The sequence below is a fragment of the Urocampus carinirostris genome, chromosome 13 (genome assembly GCF_059441175.1).
Source record: "Urocampus carinirostris isolate Australia breed hairy pipefish chromosome 13, RoL_Ucar_1.0, whole genome shotgun sequence".
Taxonomy (NCBI): domain Eukaryota; kingdom Metazoa; phylum Chordata; class Actinopteri; order Syngnathiformes; family Syngnathidae; genus Urocampus; species Urocampus carinirostris.
The window spans coordinates 35,294,920-35,317,061 of NC_142361.1; the positions used below are offsets into that span (position 1 = coordinate 35,294,920).

At 38.5% G+C, this 22,142-nt stretch overlaps 1 protein-coding gene across 1 annotated transcript in view; it reads right to left on the reverse strand.

Moving 5' to 3' along the window:
• The window catches only part of rin2a (Ras and Rab interactor 2a), a 48,480-nt gene that overhangs the window by 12,059 nt on the left and 14,279 nt on the right, over positions 1–22,142 (reverse strand). Inside the window, exons 3-8 of the mRNA XM_088351422.1 lie at positions 21,623–21,720; positions 19,512–19,722; positions 18,498–18,609; positions 18,073–18,145; positions 17,565–17,656; positions 8,641–10,203 (exon numbers count right to left, since the gene is read on the reverse strand). Coding sequence (XP_088207548.1) covers positions 8,641–10,203; positions 17,565–17,656; positions 18,073–18,145; positions 18,498–18,609; positions 19,512–19,722; positions 21,623–21,720 — 2,149 coding nt within the window. The remainder of the gene's footprint in view (positions 1–8,640; positions 10,204–17,564; positions 17,657–18,072; positions 18,146–18,497; positions 18,610–19,511; positions 19,723–21,622; positions 21,721–22,142) is intronic.

The window sequence follows — 22,142 nt, forward strand, 5'->3', positions numbered from 1 at the left end:
GACTGCTTTGACCAAAAACTACATTTCCCACAATGCCCGTCGACTACGATACCTGCGAATTGATTAAAAAACGATCACATAAATGTCACAGGAGGTTTGATATTTTTAGTTAATAGCATAAAAGTGTAGCTTTATTTGTTCAGTGTAACTGTAATGGTTGTGCATTAAGTACAGAATACATTCAGTTTTTTTTTTACATTAAAGCCCCAGTGTGTGATATTCGACCACTAGATGGCACTGTGTTGTCTGGTGCAAGCAAGGGCCAGTGCCACGGAGCACAGCGTGGCGGCTGGATGCCAAACATTTGGGTGACCTGAGTTTAGATTCCACTGTGTAAAAGAAATACAAATTTCTCGACCTATGATTTTTTTTTTTTAAATATTTATCAAAAAAATCACATTTTTTCATGTATTTCTGCCTAGTCAAGTCATGTTTATTTGTATAGCCCTTAATCACAAGGAGTCTCAAAGGGCTCAAATCCATTTCTTTTTGTACCACTAGGAGGCACTAAATATTGTACACTGCCCATTTAAAGAGTAGTTACATTTATAAGTTGCAACAAGCCCTTTGAGTACAGCCAGTTTCGCTAGTGTAGCCCTTGGTGAAAATGAGTTTGACACATCGGCTTTAGAGTGGTAAAGTAAGGTACAGAATAAAATGCATGAATTACAAAATACCGATCCATCCGACATACGACCTGCTCAGTATAAGTCCGCCTGTACTTAGATGCTCGTTTTTAAAATTCGAAGTCTGGCGGAGCAGGGTGTAGCAGCCCGGCAACACGTACAACCAATTTGGCAGGCAGCCGGCACAGCAATCTAGAACTATGCTCAGCAACTGGTAACAGATTGCACAATTGTAATGGATTTACAACTTGTCCCTTGGAACTGATCCTGGTCGCAAGTTAGCTGTTACCTGTAATGTGTTTAAATTAATTCGGTGATGGATTGCAAAATGGTACCTTGTTCAGTCTAGAATGAAGATTTTTTTGTCAGGCTTTTTTAAGTATTTTTGTTAAATGCACTGTTGTGGAAAATGGATAATAACTAATGATAAGTATGCAGGCATCTGGTGAAGGTCGTGGGATGACGTTGTTGCAAGAGGTCACAAGCTGATATGCTGAGAGGCGGACGACCCTCACGAGATATCTTAACTTTATTTGAGAACACTATAAAAGCCAATGTTGAACGTCTGGAACTTGGAACGTGTCCCGAATGCAATAAAGCGTGTTCCCTTTTCGCCATATCTCCTCTCTGCGTGTTTTTGGGGAACGAAGCCCAACGACGTTCTCTCCAAAATAAGTGGCACCCAACGTTCTCTCAAAAAGTACATCATTATATTAACAAGAACATATTTTTTGTGTCAAAACTAACAAACCTTGAGTAGCAATTGAAGATCCACATTAATAGCAAACTTCTGAGAGGAAACTAAAATGTAATTACGGATGTAATAGGGTGTACTCATTTTCTCCCTCCAATCTAAGAAGTCCTATGTAAACATCACTATTCTTATAAATCCAACGCACACAATTAGCCACAAAAAGCAGAAGTCAAAACAGTCATAAACAGGTCAGGTCCCCGCAATTGTAACCGCTATCCATCCATCCATTATCTGCACCGCTTATCCACAGTAGGGTAGCGGGGGTGCTGGAGCCCATCCCAGCTATCTTCAGGCAGTGGGCAGGGGGCAGCCAGTCGCAGGGCACACAGGGACAGACAATCACCTCACTTATTCACACCTAGGGACAATTTGGACCGGCCAATTAACCTAACATGCATGTTTTAGGAAAGTGGGAGGAAACCGCAGTGCCCAGAGGAAACCCACGCAGGCATCGGGAGAACTTGCAAACTCTATACGGGGAGACTGCGGTAGCTGGACTTGAACCCTGAACCTGAAAATACATAAACTACCATATAAAAGTGCACTTTGAAAAATATTTGTACCTTGAGATATTGGGATGTGGGAGGGGACCGGGGTGCCTGGAGGAAACCCACGCAAGCACGGGGAGAACATGCAAACTCCACACAGGAAGTTTGATCTCATGACCTCAGAACTGTGCCACACACGCCTAACCACTGTGCCGCCGTGCTGCCCTTGTAACCGCTAATGCTCTTTAATTAGTCCCATTTCAAATTTGGAGAAAACAAAAAAGACAAACATTTTTTTTTCGCAGGAGGAGAAGAAAATGGCACACACGTTTGCAGGAAGATGCCAACGTCCCTCTGTCTTGCATTTCGGCTCGTGCAGTCTGACAAACACGTGCCATGATATCATCCAGACAGGATGGAAATCAAACCGCAGCAATGCTGACAAATGGGAAATGAGCGTATGTATGTTGCTGACACTACTCTACAGAGAAGGGTCAAGTCAGTGTTTTTTTCTTTTCGGCTTCAGTGTGTTCAAATGTTCGTTGGTACTCAGCACTGTTCATCATCAAATAACAGAACCGATCCATTCTTGTCGCTATGAATCATTCCTTTCTACCTCGATCATCTTACATTTTTAATTCCCTCTGCAGCCTCAGCTCGACTGGAACTAACCAGCTGAGGGAAGAATTCTTAGACAAACAGCGCACTCTCACTTTCCCATTTATTTAGCAATTGAATAGGAGCTGCCGGTAAAATGCAGTTTGCATTGAATCTGCAAAATGGTTGTTCTTTTTTTGTTTCGGAAACACAGTGATGTGCTGTCAGGGTCTGCAAGGCCTATTCTACTGACATCAAAATGATCATCTTTTGTCCATGAAGACTACATACATAATTAAATAACTCCTGCCATTTATTTCACCCTAACAGTGCTGCTTCCAGATGTGTGCATTCATATTTAAGCTTATAAAAAAAAAATTAAAAGTCACATTTTAGCCACTACTTGTTGTAAGGGTCAGAAATCTACCAGGCTGCTTTCACAATCAGTTCTGCAGGTTAGACAAAGCTGTTGGTTTAGCCTATCAGATTTTGAGTTGGTGAGGGAGCTACTGCCCCCTAGTGTAGGGGAGGTGCAGGTCCAATAATATCTCGGACAGTTTAACAAAAAAGAAATAAATAAAATAAAAATTAAGCGCCCCCCTTGACAGAGTCTCACGCCCACCAGGGAAGCCCGCCTCACTATTTTAGAACCACTGAGTTAGGGGTAGTAATAAAAATATTGCAACAAAAAGGTAAAGGAAAATAAAGTATCCCATGTACACCGCTTATGTCAAACTGACATTTTCAGCTCCAAAACAGTTAAAAACTGACGCTAAACAACAGGGCTGGCTCGACATTCAGCATTCGCTTCAGTGACGATAGACAATAACTTGGAACTGAAATGCACAATCTGTACAATAGAGTAATTGAAATTTTCTTGAGGAAACAAAGGAGGATCGATTTAGTGCGCACAAAAAAATGATTTTTGGTGAGTAAAATGTGACTACAGATGCTCCCCTAATTACGACCATTCGACATACGTAAAACGCTACATACGAACACTTTTTTTCGGGATGTCAAAAAATATCCGGACATTGCTGTTAGATTTTGTATTGTGTGCACCATTTTCCGAATACAGGACAGTTGAAATCCAGCTACCGGACTTACTGTGCGGAGTTTGTATGTTCTCCCCATGCTTGCGTGGGTTTCCTCCGGGCACTCCGGTTCCCTCCCACATTCCAAAGACATGCATTTCAGGTGGATTGGTCGGTCCAATCCACCCTAGTTGTGAATGAGCGGGCGAGTTGTCTGTCCCTGTGTGCCCTGCGATTGGCTGGCAACCAGTTCGGGGTGTCCCCTGCCCACTGCCCGATGATTGCTGGGATGGGCTCCAGCACCCCCGCGACCCTACTGAGGATAAGCGGTGCAGCTAATGAGATGAGATGAGATATTTATGTGTACAATGACAAAATGCTTTTTCAGTAAATTAAAACAAGGGATTTCAAAAGTAACTGTTTTTTACCTCAGTGACATCCTCATACCCCTTATCTTTTATTATACAGGATGAGACGTCAGCATGTTTTGCTACAAACACACACACAAAAAAAACAGGAAAACAAAAAGATAAGGGAGTGTTCCTTGCGATCCCTAATCAAGTGGTTAATCAATCATCAGGTTACATGGCGCTCACTACTTGAACTTTTTAAATAGTTCACTTGAAAGACCATGCAAATATTCGCGGGTACTTGCGAGCGATAATTTTCTGGCTGATCCACCTCTTTATTATTCCAATAACACGAGCCTCCATCTTTCGAGGTTGTGTTTGGAGTAAAATATTTAAACAATATACCAGTTGTTTTACCTTCACATAAGGTTTATACGCAATAAAAATGAAAACTGTTTAATAATTTCAGCAGAAGACAGTGGCTGACCTTTTCAGACCAATTGGATTTAGATATGCTGCAATTTAGGAAATTGGGTGTATAAATCAGCTACACAAACAATCAATGCGTTGGTATACAAAAAAGACAACAGTACAATACATTTCTAGTCTGCTCGTTATGATGATAGTTGTTAGCAACAAATGTGACGCCGCAGAATTGATTCATGCTTATTGATTTAATGAAGTCATGTCGTGAAAGCGCGCATTCTGACAAAGAATTATATTCGCTAGATACATTTTTTTTTTTGCAAATTTGTGCTGCGTCTATGACTTTTGTGTGAATGCGATCATTCAACAACCATCACTTCTTTTCATTGTTTAAATACTTCAAATGAATGTTAATAGCTCTTACGTAGTAACGTTTTTTTCTTTCACAAAAGAGACGCTGCCCTACTTACGAACATTCGACTTAGGCAAAACGGTTGATACGAACATTTTTTTCGGGATGTCGAAAAATGTCCGGACATTGTTGTAAGTTAGATTTTTTTTGATGTGTGCACCTTTTTCTGAGTACATGACATTACTGTAGTGCTTCTTTCCGCCACTACCGGCGTGTGGCACTGTGAGAGGTCACCCAGGATCCACCCAGAAGAAGAAATCCGCTTTCTCTTCCTAGTTCATGTGTAAACATTCTATACGGTCTATGTCTATACCATCTTCAGCGCGCTAAGAACTTTGACGTTTCGTTGTTTAATATCTCATGCATCCATTAAATATGGTTGGTGTAAAGTGTGAAGAGGCAAGACGTTTCTTTTGAATGAAAACGGAATAAGAAAGTTTGATGCGGTTGAGCAAATGGATTGCTTTTTTTTCGTCCACTTTTGACCGCAGAGGAAGAAGTCGCCTAACTTCCAAAAGTAAATTAAACTTTACTTTATTTATCTTTATAGTCAAGTTTATTTGTATAGCCCTTAATCCCAAGGAGTCACAGAGGGCTTCACATACAACAGAATGTCAGCGCCTAATGTGTAGCTTTGTTATTCAGTACTATGCGTCATCATTCAGCCTGCTTTGTAACGTTATAGAGCATATTCTTTTATTAAACTTTTTCAGTTTCAAAACAATACAGGTTACGTACATCAACATACTTCTATGAACCTTAAACATACATTCCATACAAAACATAGCACTGAATCAACTTATGAACAAATTCAACTTACGAACAATCTCGTTCGAAGTAGGGCAGTGTCCGTACATACCGTGGTACAGAAGTTAAAATAGTATTTAAAATACATTGTAGCTTAATGTAAAAGAAGAACACGCATGCCAAACTTGTTTTCCACTTTGCAAGATTCTTTAGACGAGAGCCCTCAGTTAAAAATAGCATGGAGCAATTAGGAGGAGAGGCGTTCCTGGGATCTGTCACAGCTCTCCTGAAATGCAAGGATTGCTTACTTCCTGCTTAAGTGACACAAACTCAAGATAGCTTTTCTAACTGCCCTCAGGTCAAACACAACAATTCAGGTTAAAGGGAGCAGACAAACTATGTCCCTTGAGCAGATATTCTAAATAAATACTGTATGTAAACAACAGCCTGGATTGGTGGAAAACAAATTATTCCGTGACTTCTTCTGTGTCGTTTAAGAACAGAAAAAAGACTTAAAAAGATTTTAAATAGCATTGATAAGTTTTAAAAATGTTAGATTTTAATGCGATTAAACATGTCAGTGTGTGTTTGATAGCGTATGGAACAAAGAGCTCTATTCTGAACGTCGTCCCCTTGCACCACCACCCAACCTCTGAAACCTCACCCACACATTTCTGCAAACTACTCATTCCTTATTTCAAAGACATTCATTGAATTCAAGTAACCTGACACAACAACACCTCTATAATGTGCAATTATAAAATTGATGTGTTAAAATTGATTGGTAAACATATGTTATAAAGTCAACGAAAAAAGGCAATTTGTAAAATGTGTAAGGAGAGTAAATCTAGGGCAGCATCTGGAAAACTTGTTAGGAAAAAAAATAGTCATGAGCAAAAAATGCCAAGTGAGAGTCAGAGAACACCAGACTGCAAAACAGGAGGAGGCTCGCTTAAATGCGCGTCTTTATGAAAGGACTGGAGGTGGAGTTCGATTGCACACTTTGGCAGACTGCGACTTGAATTCATCTGGGCCAGCTGGGCTTTGAGTAATGCCTCATCACAACAAAACATTGTGCAATTATTCCACGAACTAAAAAGAATTGCAAAACTTCTGAGGGAGCCACTTTGCTCGTAAACAACCAATTAATTCAGATATTAAAATGACAGTCATAACCGAACAAAATATTTTGTTTTCCAATTCGTTGCGTTGATGTATCGGATTTAAACTTCAAAGTGAACATTTGGAATCGGTTTGAATCAAATGAGTTTCTTTTTCAGAATTCAGCGTGACATTAAAAAAAGGTTGAAGACAGTTACTTACAAAGTTCTATTTGCCAGGTATATGTAAAGGTAAGGGAGTCTGAAAGACCGCTAGAGACCATAAGAATATCTATCTATCCATCTACCTTGGTCATATCCCTCAAAAGGGGTGACCGACAGCAAGACAAACACATATACAAAAACAAAGAAAAGAAAAAAGGAGAAAGTAGCAAAAAACACACACAAAAATTGACCATGGCCAACCCAAATGCCCAAACAACAAAAACAAAAAAGAGGCCATGTCACTTGGGTCAGGTTGACACAACACACTCTTCTCTTCAACAGCAGGGCCAGAAAGCTTTCACTGGTTTACCCCTCCCGCATCATACAGGTGCCCTGCCCATCCCTCAGAACACATCTAAACATCCCTCTATCCTTTTACAACACATCTCCACTCATTCCTATGACCAACAAGAGCTCTAGCCTCCACTATATTTAGACCTCTTTCCTCCAGTGCACTCATAACACTGTCCATCCACGTCAATCGCGGGCTTCCTCTTGGTCTCCTTCCATTTACTACTAATCTGTAGATCCTCTTCAACATTTGCCCCTCATCCATCCTCTCCATGTGTCCAAACTAACAGAGTACTCTCCATCCACACGCCTGCTCAGTTCCACGACTACTCCAGGTCTGGCTCTCACAATTTTATTTCTCGATCTATCCAATCTTGTCAATCCTAACATACTCCTCAAACACTCAAAAACAAGAAAGAAAATCTCGCCAAAGATTTAAGATTGACATGGATTCTACACAAGCTGACCAAAAATAGCAACAGCTGCCCTTAGCATGTTGTGCATTTTCTGCTCAACAAACAATGTTTATCAACATAAAAGCTCCTAATGACTTTTTTAAACATTAACAAATTAAAAACATAACAAAATCACCCTATGTCTTTCACGTTGAGGCGCATTTTTTTTTTAAATTATGTGACATGTAAATATGTATGTAATGTGCCAGTTAAATTAATCACACTTTCGAGTACTCCTCATCTCACTTTCTAAAAGTACTTCACACCATGCTTACACATATAACAAGACACACCTACACTCCTGCCTTCTCCTCAACAATGAGGTCATTATGCTTACACTGTAAGAATGCTAAAAATTGAAACTATGCCTGAAGATAATCACGCAATACTCTAGTGGATGAAAACTGTTCAGTCAGTAGTTAACTATGAGCATGTCCTTTTAGAGACACAAAACCTTTTAAACTTGTTCATTGCAGGTAATTTCTGTAAGATATTTAATTAACTCAAAAAATGTATTCCAACAATCACGTGTAGCCTATTACGAGTGGTTAAATTTACCAAAGGGTGGAAAAAGATCTGTCAATTCAGCCCTTTTGATTTTGTGTTCAAAGGTAGAGAAAAGTGTAGGTTTTTCCCAAAAACTGTCTGACTGTGGTGTAATCATATCTCAAATGGGGCAATTACTGAAACAAATGATAGTTGTGCAACAGTAAAATTGCAGGCATAATTTCCATTGAAAGTTTATAAAACATAATAAAAAAATCAAAAGTTTAGTTGTCAATGAGTAATATAATGAGGATATCAACAGTACATTAACAGTCTTTTATTTACAATATGACTATGCCAAAGGTGACTGTTAGTCTAAACACTTTGTTATGATTAATAGTGGAACATTTATAAAAAAGCATATCCCTAAATTTATATTCAACTCTGACAATTTTGTCAATTGTTTTTTGGGCAGAGTGACATGAAAGTTGTTCTCGCGCCAACCAATCAGAGCTCACATTGCAATTGTCAATCAAGTCAAACATACAGTAAGAACTGTGATTGATCGTTACTTTATCAATTGAATAGTTGGTAATTCAAAGCAAAAGTAATTGTTTTCAAAAGAAATGAGGCTTATTTCTAAACTTACCTATTTGGTCTTCTGGTATGAGGCTCTCAATGGGTAAACCCAGCTCAGAGCTTTGTCGCAGGTAACTCTTCATCTGTGTGATAAACTGACGGAGAGTCTGAAGTAACTCAAGTCCAGAGGCAAAGTTCTGCCAAGTTGGGGTGCCTGCCCCTTCTCCCATGTAGCTCAGGTAGTCCTGCACGAGGCAGCCAAAGTAGGAGTTTTTATCCTTGGACAGTTCAACCACCCGGCGAATGGCTCTTTTTTCAGGTGTTAACAGTGAGTTAAAAACGCCGCTCATCTTGCGCAGGTGACCCCGTAGTGCTTTCTGGATTACTAAAGCGCTGGCACTCGGCCGGCGTTTCAACCTATGCCCGGGCGGCATCATTGTCAGGTCCTGATCTTGGTCCTGGTCGCTTTCCAGGCTGACACCATAGTCTGGCTCCTCCTCATCTTCATCTTCCTCCTCGTCGTCGTCTTCCTCCATGCTTGAGGAATAAAGAAGATGAGATGAGGGCAGCGAAAGAGGAAGGTGGGTGTTAAAATCAGCCACTGTAGGCGGGCTTGGGTCATGTAGAGGCGGAAGGAAGAATACTGAGGACTGAGAGAAATCTAAAGAGTCTGAAGAATCAGTGGAGAGACTCATATCACTCAGACGTTGGCTAACCCCTGTGCATTCTTCTCCTGCTTCTCCTTGAACCACTCCTTGTTTGTTTATAGTCATCGGAGAAGACTTTGGAAGACTGCTGCAACTCTGGTTGTCAGCTATGCTACTGTTTTGTTGAGAAAGCTTGGCCTTAAGAAGCGCCTTTTCAATAGTTTGATCTTCTAGTGCCAAGTGGCATTGCGCATCCTCCAGGGATGACGAGGCTGACGATTTGGCCCTTCGAGGAGAGGAGGATAGTGATGGGAAAGAGATGGGTAGAGAAGGTCTGGGGATGGAAATCGGCGTGCTAATGCTGAGTCTCTTAGGTGGCGATGATGAAGGGCTGATATTAAGAGAAGAACTAAGGCGGGATAACAGGCTACTGCTTCGCTCCTTCTCTTCCGACTTCTCCTTGGGGACCTTAATCCAAGGAATTTTATCAGGCATTCTGTGCTGCTGGACAGGAGGGACCAATTGCTGTGTGGTAAAGCGAGGTGGGGGTGGGCGTGTTGGTGGAGACCTTGATGTCGCGTCTTCACCTAATAGATTATTTTGACCTTGTGATTCCGTACCCCTGCAAAGGGTAAACGATTTGTTTTCATTCGACTGTCCGCAGCCCGAGACAGTAGAAGGACTGTCACTGCGTAAATGTCGAGTATTTTTTTCTGGGGTCTGATTTAGAGGTTTGCTGGGGGAATCCAATTCAAGGCTGTGCTCTTTCTCTAGTTGATGGACCTTAATAAAAAGAGGATTGATGAAGCAGAGTGCCCCATTGGATTGGCAACACTCAATCTCTGAAGGGGTGCGAGTTTGAAGCCCAGGGCATCCTGGGCTGGGTGCAACTGAGAGAGGTCGCTGGCCAAGTCGAGGTGGTCTGTCAAGAGCAGGAGTTCCAAATAAAAAGGAGGAACTCTTCCTCAAATCAGTGTCCCAGAAGCCTGCAGGATGACAAATCACAAATCATTTTAGTGTGAGGTATAGATTTGAAATCTGATATATCACCTAAAAGGTTTACCAACTATATAAAAATGTTTGCAACTTTTAAGCCACAGCGATGTTAAAAGAATTGCCAAAATTAAGTAATGAAAGATTATTTTGAACAGCCTCACTAGTCCAATTGAATAATGTACTATAAACTCCAAATATTTACTTTTAAATAACGAGCAAAGATTTAAAGACAAACAAAATAATTAATTGATCGGATGATTAACGTTGAGCTCCCTCAGGATGAAAAACAATGAAAAATAATTTCACAGATCAAATTTAACTAGGGTGATGCAATTATTTGTAACAAAGAATATCCATTTGTAATCAAAGACCAACCGTTTTAGTCAATCATTACAATTAGGTGACTTTGAAAAAGGTTTGCAAACTAATCGAAAAACAAAAAAATTGGACATTGAACATACAAATAATATTGCTTACCATTTGGAGGAATAGTGTACTTCCAAAGGAAATTGTGTTTTTTTAATATATTGGCAACAAAGTTATTTAATTATCAAAGGAAAGATAAACAACAATGCTGGTGTTTTGGTGTCTCTTTGGTGTGATAAATCATAAGCATCAAAGTTACTTAACTATCAAAGGACAAACAAACAATGCTGGGGTTCAATTTTACACATGTTAGCATTACACATGTCAAGTCATGTTTATTTGTATAGCCCTTAACCACAAAGAGACAGATTATTGCAAACCACAGACTATTATTACACCATCCCCTGATCTAAAACCTACATGAGGGCAAGGAAAAACTCAAAAACCTCAGCATGAGTAAAATGAAGAAACCTTGAGAAGGGACTTTCCTATCTTAACAATTAAATTCCCAAAACAATAAATTAGAAAAACACCAAACCTCAGCTCTTTATTGTTCATGAAGTATCAATTTAGCAAAGACCAAAATGTACGAAAATACAAAGTTTTCTTTTGCTTTTTCTTTGCATCTCATCAGGTCATGACAAAAATGTCCTTGACAAGTCAGTCAATTTACACAAAATCAATGTTCACAGATTAAACAACAATGCAGAGTCACATCATTGTTACAATGTAACATAGCGGGTGCCTTGTTTGGCTGCGGGTGACAAAACAAATTTATTGGGCAATTATTTAGTATTGCTAGGACAAGAAAAACAATGCTTGAAATAACAAGCATCTCTTTAATCTTTCTCAGCCTCAAGTATTTCAGTGAGTGTAAGGAGCTTTTCATTGAAAAAAAAATATGTGAAATAAGAGTTGACAGCATTACACACATAACAGGAAAACTTAAATGAATAGGGCGACAAAGAGTTTATTGGTCTCGGTAAATAAGCTCTGGTGATCAGATTTTTACATGTACACACAAGCCAGATGAAGCCAATTAAAACATGGAATGTGCTGACGGATTTAAAATTCAAGTGCAGATGTTAAACCCTTGAATTGGTAATATAAGCAAGAAGAAACAAAGAAAAGATCAGAGATTTTTAGCAAACTCTTTCATCTAATAGGCTTCTTTGTTTCTTGAACCATCGGGTTCAACCTAAACCTCTTAAAACATCACAGACACAGTATTGACAAAGCAAATGAAAAGAAAAAAAGAAAATACGATTACAATTACAGTATCCCAATCTCTATACTATTCCACCAAAGCTATATAAAAATTAAATCCTTTCCTTTAGTTCCGTTTCATGACGTTCTACAAAGTACTATATTCAGTTTTGAGCCGATGTATAAATTCTTAAAGTTGCAACACAAACCAACCTCAAAATATTGTTAAAAGCAGCTGATGACCACATGTTCTTCTTTCACAAGTATAGAGGAATCATTTTTGAGATAATTGCACAAAATATCCTTTGACGTTGCCAGCACCAGGCAGAGAAATTAGACATCTAAAGAATAACGTACACTATTCAGTGAGTACCAGACACAGAGCAAGTCTTTCCAAGATAATAGGTGAAAACAATACTCACTGTGAGCTCAAAGATCACTCACAAACAGACGAGAACTGGGTCCGAACTCTCAGCACCATTCGCCTAACTAATCTGCTACCAGTCCCTCAACTGTCTTTAACTCAACTACTCACTATTTACTATGACCCGTCCTGCTAATGTGTGCGTTTGTTTGGGAGGGCTGCTAGTCCAGTTACTCCGCCTCTCTCCCGCCCACTCAGAAGTCTTTGTAATCCTTTCAATGACGCATGCCCAACCCCCGTATTGCTCTCCCACTCTATCCTTGTTTACAATTAAAATATTTCTTTTGTTTTACCTTATTTGAATATGCTTCTTTGCTATTCCTACTTTCACCACAACATCAAAAGGTTGAATAAACAATTGTCTGAATGCAGCTTTTCAATGCAAAAGTATGTGGGGTCCAGAGGCAAGATTTGAAAACAAATTCTCTTTTATGTACTGTGCATTGGTTTATTTTAGTTGTACTTGGAACATATGTCACTTTAATGAATGTAGTTTGATCGATGATTTGAGAAAAGCTGTCTTATGAGGGTCACCTAACGTTTGTATGTAAAAACATGGGTTATTTATAAGAACTTGAAAAAATTTAGTCATTTTTTAAAAACAACCCTTTGAGTAACATGGTGTATTTGTTCAAACAAAATCCCCAAAACGTGCGTGTTCTTTTCAAAAAAATCCAGCATTTGACTCAAAACCAGCTCAGTAGCCTAGATGGTAGTGTGCCCGCTTTGAGACTGGGAGGTCGCTGGTTCGCGCCTCGGCCGAGTCATACCTAATTGGTAAAATGGCGGCGCCCTCTGTTGGCTGCGGCTGCATCGGCTCGCTACAACGGGTCAGGTGTATCGACATTTCGTTCTGTGTACATTGTTACAAAGAATCACAATACAAAGGAAATTATTATTATTATTATTAAAATGTACAACCTTGCTTGGTTTAATTCCGGACCCAACCGTTTTTCTGAGTGCGAACTGAACTGTCCCTGCAATATAACCAACCTACATGAAACTGTAGAAGAGGAGTAGCAGAACCGAAGCGGTGCAAAAAAGAAAAAAAAAGGAAAAAGAGTGCCTAAATGTAAAAATGTATTGTTTTCCAGAAAGCCAAAATCAAATAACCCTTCTACAATAACACTATGGAATAATAATAACCAAATAACACTGTGGGTTCTTCACAGAAAAAAGTGGATGGAACATAAACTTTCTGTTCTGCCATTATCAGTCTTAACAGGTCCAAATTCAGGCTAGTGGTAAATTATATTCTATTCTTCTATTCTATTCCAAGCATTGTGAGTGGCCAATTTGTCGTTGTGACATGTAAAAGAGAAACAAAACTAACATTTGTATATGGTACTTACCAAAAACAGTATGATAATGAAATGCTTTCTCATATGTCATCTATATCACTTGTAGTCCAGTGGTGAGAGTTTGGTGCCCTCATTAGTGCGACCCAGGTAAAATCACCTTCCAACCAAAAACGTGCGCCCTGACTTATTTTTGAGGTAAGAAAAAATGTGTGTCATACAAGAATAAATTGTGCATATGAACAAAAATCCAAATGCTCTCTGGTATTTTTCAGGGGGCCAGATCAAATGTGAATCAGGCCCACGGGCTGTAGTTTGGGGACCACTAAATCTGAAATGTCATCTCTGACGTCATTTTACCTTATTTGGGTTTTTCCCTAAATCAAATGGTCATTGTTTGAACACATCAGACAGTAGTGTTTCTGTGCATTGTGTTTCTTGAAAGCCTGACGTTGGAATCTTATTTCAGAGTACAGAGATAATTATGTTTTGGATCGGAATTTGGAATAAATTCAACAAAGTCTGGGGTTGCACCACAACCTTTAATAAATGGTTACTTAGGCAGAGGTAAACCACTAAAATGTGGTTATTTTACAACCATCTCTAAGACTGTAAAGTTCCCCACGCCATAAGTAGTCTCATTTGGACACAACAAAATAGCAGTACTACAACTTTAACAGAATAGCAAGCATTGAGAGAGCTTTCTAGGCATAGAAAATCAAAGCATAGTGACTTCTGTCCTGGCTGAGATGAAACATGACTCAACTGCCCCTCTGTTGACACAGGTGTTGACACTGCTTTGATAGTACCTCCAAAAGGTGGAATGCAGTAGTCAGAATGACGTTATGCCCTTCATTATCTATCTGGGGTGTTGAAATAGTAGACTACTTAAGTTAAAAAAAAGTTAATTAGGCCCACCAGGCTATGAAAACAGGGAAAGTTTATGAATCAAAGAAACTGGATGGGGATACGTCTTAATGCTATGGGTCGGCTGTATGTTTCTTGTTCTAGAGAGAATAGTCAAGTCATGTTTATTTGTAACGCCCTTAATCACAAGGAGTCCCAAAGGGCTGCACAGACCACGGACTATCGCAAACCGCAGACTATTATTACACCATCCCCTGATCTAAAACCCACATGAGGGCAAGGGAAAACTCAAAAACCTCAACATGAGGAAAATGAAGACACCTTGAGAAGGGACTGCACATGAGGTAATCCCCCTTCCAGGATGACCAGGCTGCAACGGATGTTGCAATAACAAATAATACATAGATATTGTCAACATGAAAAAAATGGTCATTCATAAGCTATAGAATAGAAGTGTGTTTTAAGCCTAGATTTTAACAGTTTCTCTGAGGTTGCAGATCGAACTTCAGAGGGCAGAGCATTCTACAACACCAGGCCCAAAATGGAGAACGCTCTCGAACCTGCGGATCTCTTCTTGTCTCTTGGGATTACTAGTAGAATAGCATTTTCAAAGCGAAGGCTCTGGACCGGAACATATACGCATACTTTTGGTCCTCGTTATGAACAAGATTTTATGGTATTATGTTATCATATTTGTGCAGTGAATGACAAGTCTAAAAATATATTGCTGACCACAGGAATCGAACCCAGGTCGCAACAGTGAGAGCACAGAATTTAACTTCTGCAACACGAGTGATATGGATGATAAATGAAAAGGCGTAAGATTTGATCTCATTATTACACTATTTATAGTCACAGTACCAGAGATAAATGCTAGAGAATAGAAAAAGTGGACCTAGGAGATGTAAATAGTGAACCTTAAAGCTTTAAAGTCCGCAGAGACGTAGACATGCATTCACTACAAACTCAAACCACTACCTTTGATGGGAAAAACCGCTAGAGAATACAGATATGTTAACATTATCCAACTTAAACTGTTCTCATATGGTATTTTATTCAAAAGTAGTAGCATCCTTGTCATAAAAATAATAAAAAATAATTAATTTTATATTCAAAACGCAAATCTATTCACAATTCCCACATATATTTTAGAGTAATTCATGGTTTCTGTTTTGATACACACTCACAATTGTTACACTTTACATAAAGAAAGTGTTGTGTAAATAATGAAAAGACGGGGAGAATCTCCCTTTTGAATTTATAGAAACCGCATTAGAGGCAGAGTGGGACAACGTGTCACACTGGACACCTTAATAAGCAGCCAGGAGGAGGAAGCCTGGCAGATTTAATTCTCAGCTGAGTCATAGGTTGAGTTCTTCGACAGACAAAAAGGTCACTCTTGGGGTGTCAGGTTCCAAGCAGCTATTTCTGCCTCACTTGGGGTTTTTTTTTGTTCGTGGTAGCGCACAAACTACAATAACGTACAGTATTTGAATCAAGTGTCGATAAAAATTGTTCAAACCTCATATTGTTAGATTATGATATAATGAAAATGTGAATGCGTTTAATTGCTGTTAAAAGTGTCAATAAAAATTGTTCAAACCTCTTATTGTTAGATTATGATATAATTAAATTGTGAATGTATTTAATTTCTGTTAAAAGTGTCAATAAAAATTGTTCAAACCTCATATTGTTAGAAAATTATATAATGAAATTGTGAATGCGTTTAATTGCTGTTAAAAGTGTCAATAAAAATTGTTCAAACCTCTTATTGTTAGATTATGATATAATTAAATTGTGAATGTATTTAATTTCTGTTAAAAGTGTCAATAAAAATTGTTCAAACCTCATATTGTTAGAAAATGATATAATGAAATTGTGAATATGTTTAATTGCTCTTAAAAATGTCGATAGAAATTGTTCTAACCTCATATTGTTAGAATATGATATAATGAAATTGTGAATGCGTTTAATTGCTGTTAAAAGTGTCGATAAAAATCGTTCAAACCTCATATTGTTAGATTATGATATAATGAAATTGTGAATGTATTTATTTTTTTGTTAAAAGTGTCAATAAAAATTGTTCAAACCTCATATTGTTAGAAAATGATATAATGAAATTGTGAATATGTTTAATTGCTCGTAAAAGTGTCGATAAAAATTGTTCAAACCTCATATTGTTAGAATATGATATAATGAAATTGTGAATGCGTTTAATTGCTGTTAAAAGTGTCAATAAAAATTGTTCAAACCTCATATTGTTAGATTATGATATAATGAAATTGTGAATGTATTTAATTTCTGTTAAAAGTGTCAATAAAAATTGTTCAAACCTCATATTGTTAGAAAATTATGTAATGAAATTGTGAATGCGTTTAATTGCTGTTAAGTGTCGATAAAAATTGTTCAAACCTTATATTGTTAGAATATGATATAATGAAATTGTGAATGCGTTTAATTGCTGTTAAAAGTGTAAATAAAAATTGTTCAAACCAAAAAATTTTGAATCAAATAAATAAAATAAGTTTGCATTTGGTCTGCAAAAAGTAAGTAGGACAAAACAAGATGATTACTATTCAAATCAACTTTGTTAATTCAGTGTTTAAATTATTGAATTGGGCTTTACTCTAGAACAATCTGAATTACCTATGAGCCACTTTTCTCAAGTTCTGACTCAACACTTTCAATAAACACTGATCTGAGCCTTCACAATGCAAGTTAAGCCATTTATTACCGGAATGCTGGGGGAGAGTCACCGTGCAAATAATGGTCTCCCTGACACCGAGTGTCCTGTTTTAATCCCCAAGTCTACCTCAAAAGGGCAGTCCAACTATTTGCAGCAACCCGCTGCGCGTACAAAGTCCTAATGCCTATGTCCTGCACAGCAATCAACTTTCAACAATTGAATAGTTATGCAAGCCAGGTGATAAAAGAAAATACTCTGCCATAATACCGAGCTTGGCACAGCATGGGTTACCAAATTCAAAAACATGCTGAAGAAGACCCGGACCTGCCAAAAAAGCCAAAGCACACCTGCAGTGTTTGCAAAAATAAAGCCTTCATAGTAAGGTGAAAGAGAATCATAGTAGTCTGATGTCCATATTAATATATACACAAGTTATTGTAGTTATTGTCATTTGCACCTCTGACCCATTTTAAATGTACTGTGAGACAATGAAAGCAAACCAACCTGAACCAAGTTTAGAGATCTCAACCAGCTCCGCAGAGGTTTTTGCTGAAGTGATGGCTTCTGGGAGCTTCAATGTAAAAGGAAGCACATCCCTAAGATAAGCAAAAGAAAAAGGAAATGGAGTAAAATAACATGAGAAAAAAACTCCAAATCACTCAAATTGAAGCGGCTGGGACGAAGAATCATGATCACATTTCTGAGCGAAGCTTGGCAATGTGAGAACTATTCACACAACCACTTATTCAAAAGAATAAAATGTTTATGGTGAACTTTTTTCCTGACATCTACGAACTTTGCACAAAATTTAAAAGCCTTATTTTACCTCAAAGAACCCAGGAATTGAAAATAAAACTGAAAATCCCACAACATCAAGTGACATCGAAAAAGCTGAAACGTGCAGGGTCAGTGAAACAAAAATAAGATGACCTGGTTACAATAAAAACATATCAAAAACAAAACAGACTCAAAAAAAGCAGTTTAGTACTTTCAAATCATTGATTTACAGTACCTGCTGATGCAGCAGAAAGCAACAAGTCGAAACAAGTCTGCAAAACTCAGCCCTGATCCTTCCAAAGAAAAAGCTGTAAGGCAACAAAAATACTTGATCAGAATATAATTAAATAAGGGTTAAGAGGTAAAATTCACTCAATCATTATTCATACAGAGTCTCACTTTTTAAATAAATGCATACATATATTCAACCCTACAACAACCTTGACTTGGTTGACTAGGTTAAATAAATAATAATAAACAATAAAGGTATATTCTATTCTATTCTATTATATTCTAAATTAACTTTTCAACACCAGTGCGAGTAAAAAAAAATCACTATAACAGGAAGTCTACGATCAGTTAAAACATGTAGACTGATAACTCAACATTTCTGAATCTGCTAACGTACCATTTCTGCTTGAAATGTGTCTTAAAACTTACTGTACTGGCTCTCCTTGACAACAAAGTCTTTAACAGAGACTGGGGAGTTCTTGTCCATGCGTAGAGTTATGACCTTTTTCTGCAGACTTGAAGACTTTCTCACCACAAATGTCTACAGGTCAGGGGGAAAACATAATCAGAAATCACTCTTTTATTTTAAGTTTAGTTTACTGTGTTGCTGCCCTTTACAAGTATAATAGGATTTGACTAACGATCAGGAAGATATTCATTTTTTCAAACATTATTATTAAATTCTGTATAGTTTTGAGTTGAATAGTGGAGCTGAGTATTTTACTATAGTTCCAGACAAAGTGTCAATTGAACAATATAAGTAGTATATATTTTTATACTATTACAACAAATTACTTGGCTATCCCACATAAAAAAGGAAATGAGTGGCAATGTAGCATTATGCCTGTGGTAACATATGCAGGGATCAGAATGGAGATTTTCATTTTCAGCTGAAATAGCCAGCGTCCAGGAATAAACCAGGGCGGAGCCCCCCCCACCCCCCACCCCAAAATCCACCCCCCCCCCCCCCAAAAAAAAATCTGGGTTTTAGGCAATTTACTTGTCCAAAACCATGCTTATATTTATCATTTAAGTAACATTTTTAGAAGATTAAAATAATTTGCCCACATAACTGATTTTTTTGTAAATACTGCAAGATAAGTTCAAATGCAGTTCAGTCCCTGCAGCTTGTGCGACAATGCGGCCAATTTTTCTAACGGCCGCCAGGGTGCGCCAGAGCAATAAAGGAAAGAGTGAGACAGTCGGATTTTGAATTTGTTTGCTACGCAAGAGAAAAAGTGAAAAAGTCGGAATGCCTTTGGGGTTCAAAAACAGCGGAAATCGGCGGATCCGCGGAAAATTCTGATCCCTGCATATGTGCCTATGCGCATCTTGTGAGATTTTGTTTGGACATTTTCAATGTTTTTATGCTGAAAATCCTTAATGCTTAATTTTCAAAACAGACAAATGAATAAAGTATTCTGTACATGACAGCTTCCTTACTCCTGGCACTTGGTTCTGTAGGATTTCTCTGGCATTTTGGTGGCTTAGATCAAGAAGAAGCCACACAGAATGTGTATTAATCAATCGGTCCAAAACACTAAGCCTCCGATGAAGAGAGTCGTAGCCTGAATCCCGGACTCCGGCCAATCCAGTCCCCAAGTCGGCACAAGGGGATGCTGGTAGGAAGAGACCCCCCACTTCCTGAGAAAGCCTGAAAACAAAAACAATTATACTTACTTATCTGAGGCGTGTTCAGGAGAGTGAGTGATTGCTATCGCGAGCTATCGCTAGCTTCTGAACGGCCAGTGATTATTGAGCGCTCGCGTGCCCGAGTAATCACGGGAGAAAGACCGCTTACTTTGATTTCCAACATGGCGTCGACAGTGCAGAAGATGGAGGATCTCACCCTGACGAGTGCTGTTGGCGATGTAATATATCGTCTTACATTGCCTGGTAATGTTTGTGAACAATGCAAGACAGGTATGACCCTTCCACTGCGTTTAGGATAACCTTAACTGTGTCAATATGCGAACTGTCGCTCATATCAGCCAACTCGCTCAAAGCAAGCTGTAGAACGAAATCCATTGTACTGTCGTCGGCCATTTTGGATCAGTAAGGCAATCACAGTGAGCGATTACAAAACGTTCAGCAGTGCGCGGCAAGCGATTATCAAGAGACTACATGTCTGATCACTCTCCTGAACACGCCTCTGCTTTTTGTCTATGTCAACCAAGAATTTCCAAAAGAAAAAAAATGGTGCTTCTTTACATGTAATGCTGACGACAGGGCACACTTAATCAAGCTTAAAACAAACACTATTTTTATGGTGGAAAATCTTGCCATCAATCGAAAAAAAATAGTAGAGTGGCTGGTCTGGACAAAAACAATCCCTTACGGTTCCTAGCTAAAGAAATATCGACAGCAGTCATAAAAACAACTTGACAAGGATGAAAGCAGGAAAATGTTATTGAGAACAAGCCTTGTTTTTGTGGTGCAAAAACCTGCCTGTGATCTAAAAATAAAGTATTGTAGCTTCTCTGGACAAAAATAATGACTAACTTAATTATGTTTCAGGACAACTTGTTGTTCTTCGAAATGTCTTAAACGTTCTTTAGAATTAACTGGAAAAACAAACATTTTGTAAGCAAAAAAATATCTTCAGAAGCCTACAGGTCCTTAGACAATCAATGCATAGCAAAGGCTTGGTGTGAGAAGCAAGTGGGTCGCTTATTAACAGGACCAAGACCCTCTAAAAAAACAACTAAAAGCATCCAATATTGGCCCAGAACCAAATACTGCATTTTACTAATTTGGCATTTGATGTGCCCTCATTTAGATACTATTGAAAATCAAACAAGCAGCCTGGGGGAATTAGCTTTAAAATTATGAGACACCTAGACAATGGAGTATTTTCAGGAAGTAGGCCATTAAGTGTTTTAAGAAAAGCACAAAAGTCAGATATATTTAGAAAAAAAATGTTTGAATGAAGGGTGTGGGGGTCCAGGGTTCAGGTCCAGCTACCGCGGCCTCCCTGTGTGGAGTTTGCATGTTCTCCTCGGGCCTGTGTGGGTTTTCTACAGGCCCCCCCCACAATCCAAAGAAAGCCATGCATGTCAAGTTATTTGGCCGGTTCAAATTTTCCCCAAGTGAGTTGTCTGTCTCTGTGTGCTGTGCAACAGCCTAGCAACCAGTTCAGGGTGTCCCCTGCACACTGCCGAAATCAGCAGGGATGGGCTCTAGCACCCCTTCGACCCTGGTGAGGATAATCAACGCAGAAAATGGATGGATGGATATTTGAATGATTTGTGTAGGTTGGTATAAGTTATTTTTCCATTAAGTGAATTAGGCTGAAGTTGAGCTCATTTTGAATCCGTTACCCAAGCAACCAAAAACAGAGTACAAACCATTTATATTTTTTATTTTCAAATCAGCGGGTTACTGATGATTCATCTGGTGACAAATCTTACTTGTCCACAGCTATAAAAAAGGAAAAAAACTCAACTGTGCTCTCTGCTGTCTGCATTGAGGTAATGCATTGCCACAGATCAATGGGTCAAAACACCATCATAATTCAGTATACAATTACAATATAATTTTAAAGAAGAGCTTACCCATGCATTGAATCAGTTTTATGGTCCTCTGTTATTTCGGGCGTTTTCCCCATCTCCCTTTTCAAAGAGCCAATTTCCAAGGCAAAGGACTCGATCAACTACAAAGAGAATAAAAGAGAAACACATTTGTGCATAAAGAAAAGTATCAGGAATAATGATTTTGGCTAGCTGTACAATTCCTTCATTAAAGTCTAAATCAACACAAAAGTACATGCATTGTTATGTGTTTCAATGGCATTTTTTGACATAAACCCAATCTTGAATATATCATGCAAATACTCTGCTACATTCAAGGTATCCTTTGAGGGATATTAGGTAAATGGTGCTCTTAGGCTTTGTGAGCAGACCAAGAACATTTTAGAAAAAAAATTGAAGGACATTCTACTGTTTGAAAAGCCAGTCAGAAAACTAAGTATCCCTTCCAAACGGAATATACAATTTGACAAAACAAATAAAATGTAAGCGACCAAAACATTAAATGTTGAAGTGACATAAACACTGAGTGATGTATCAATGCAGT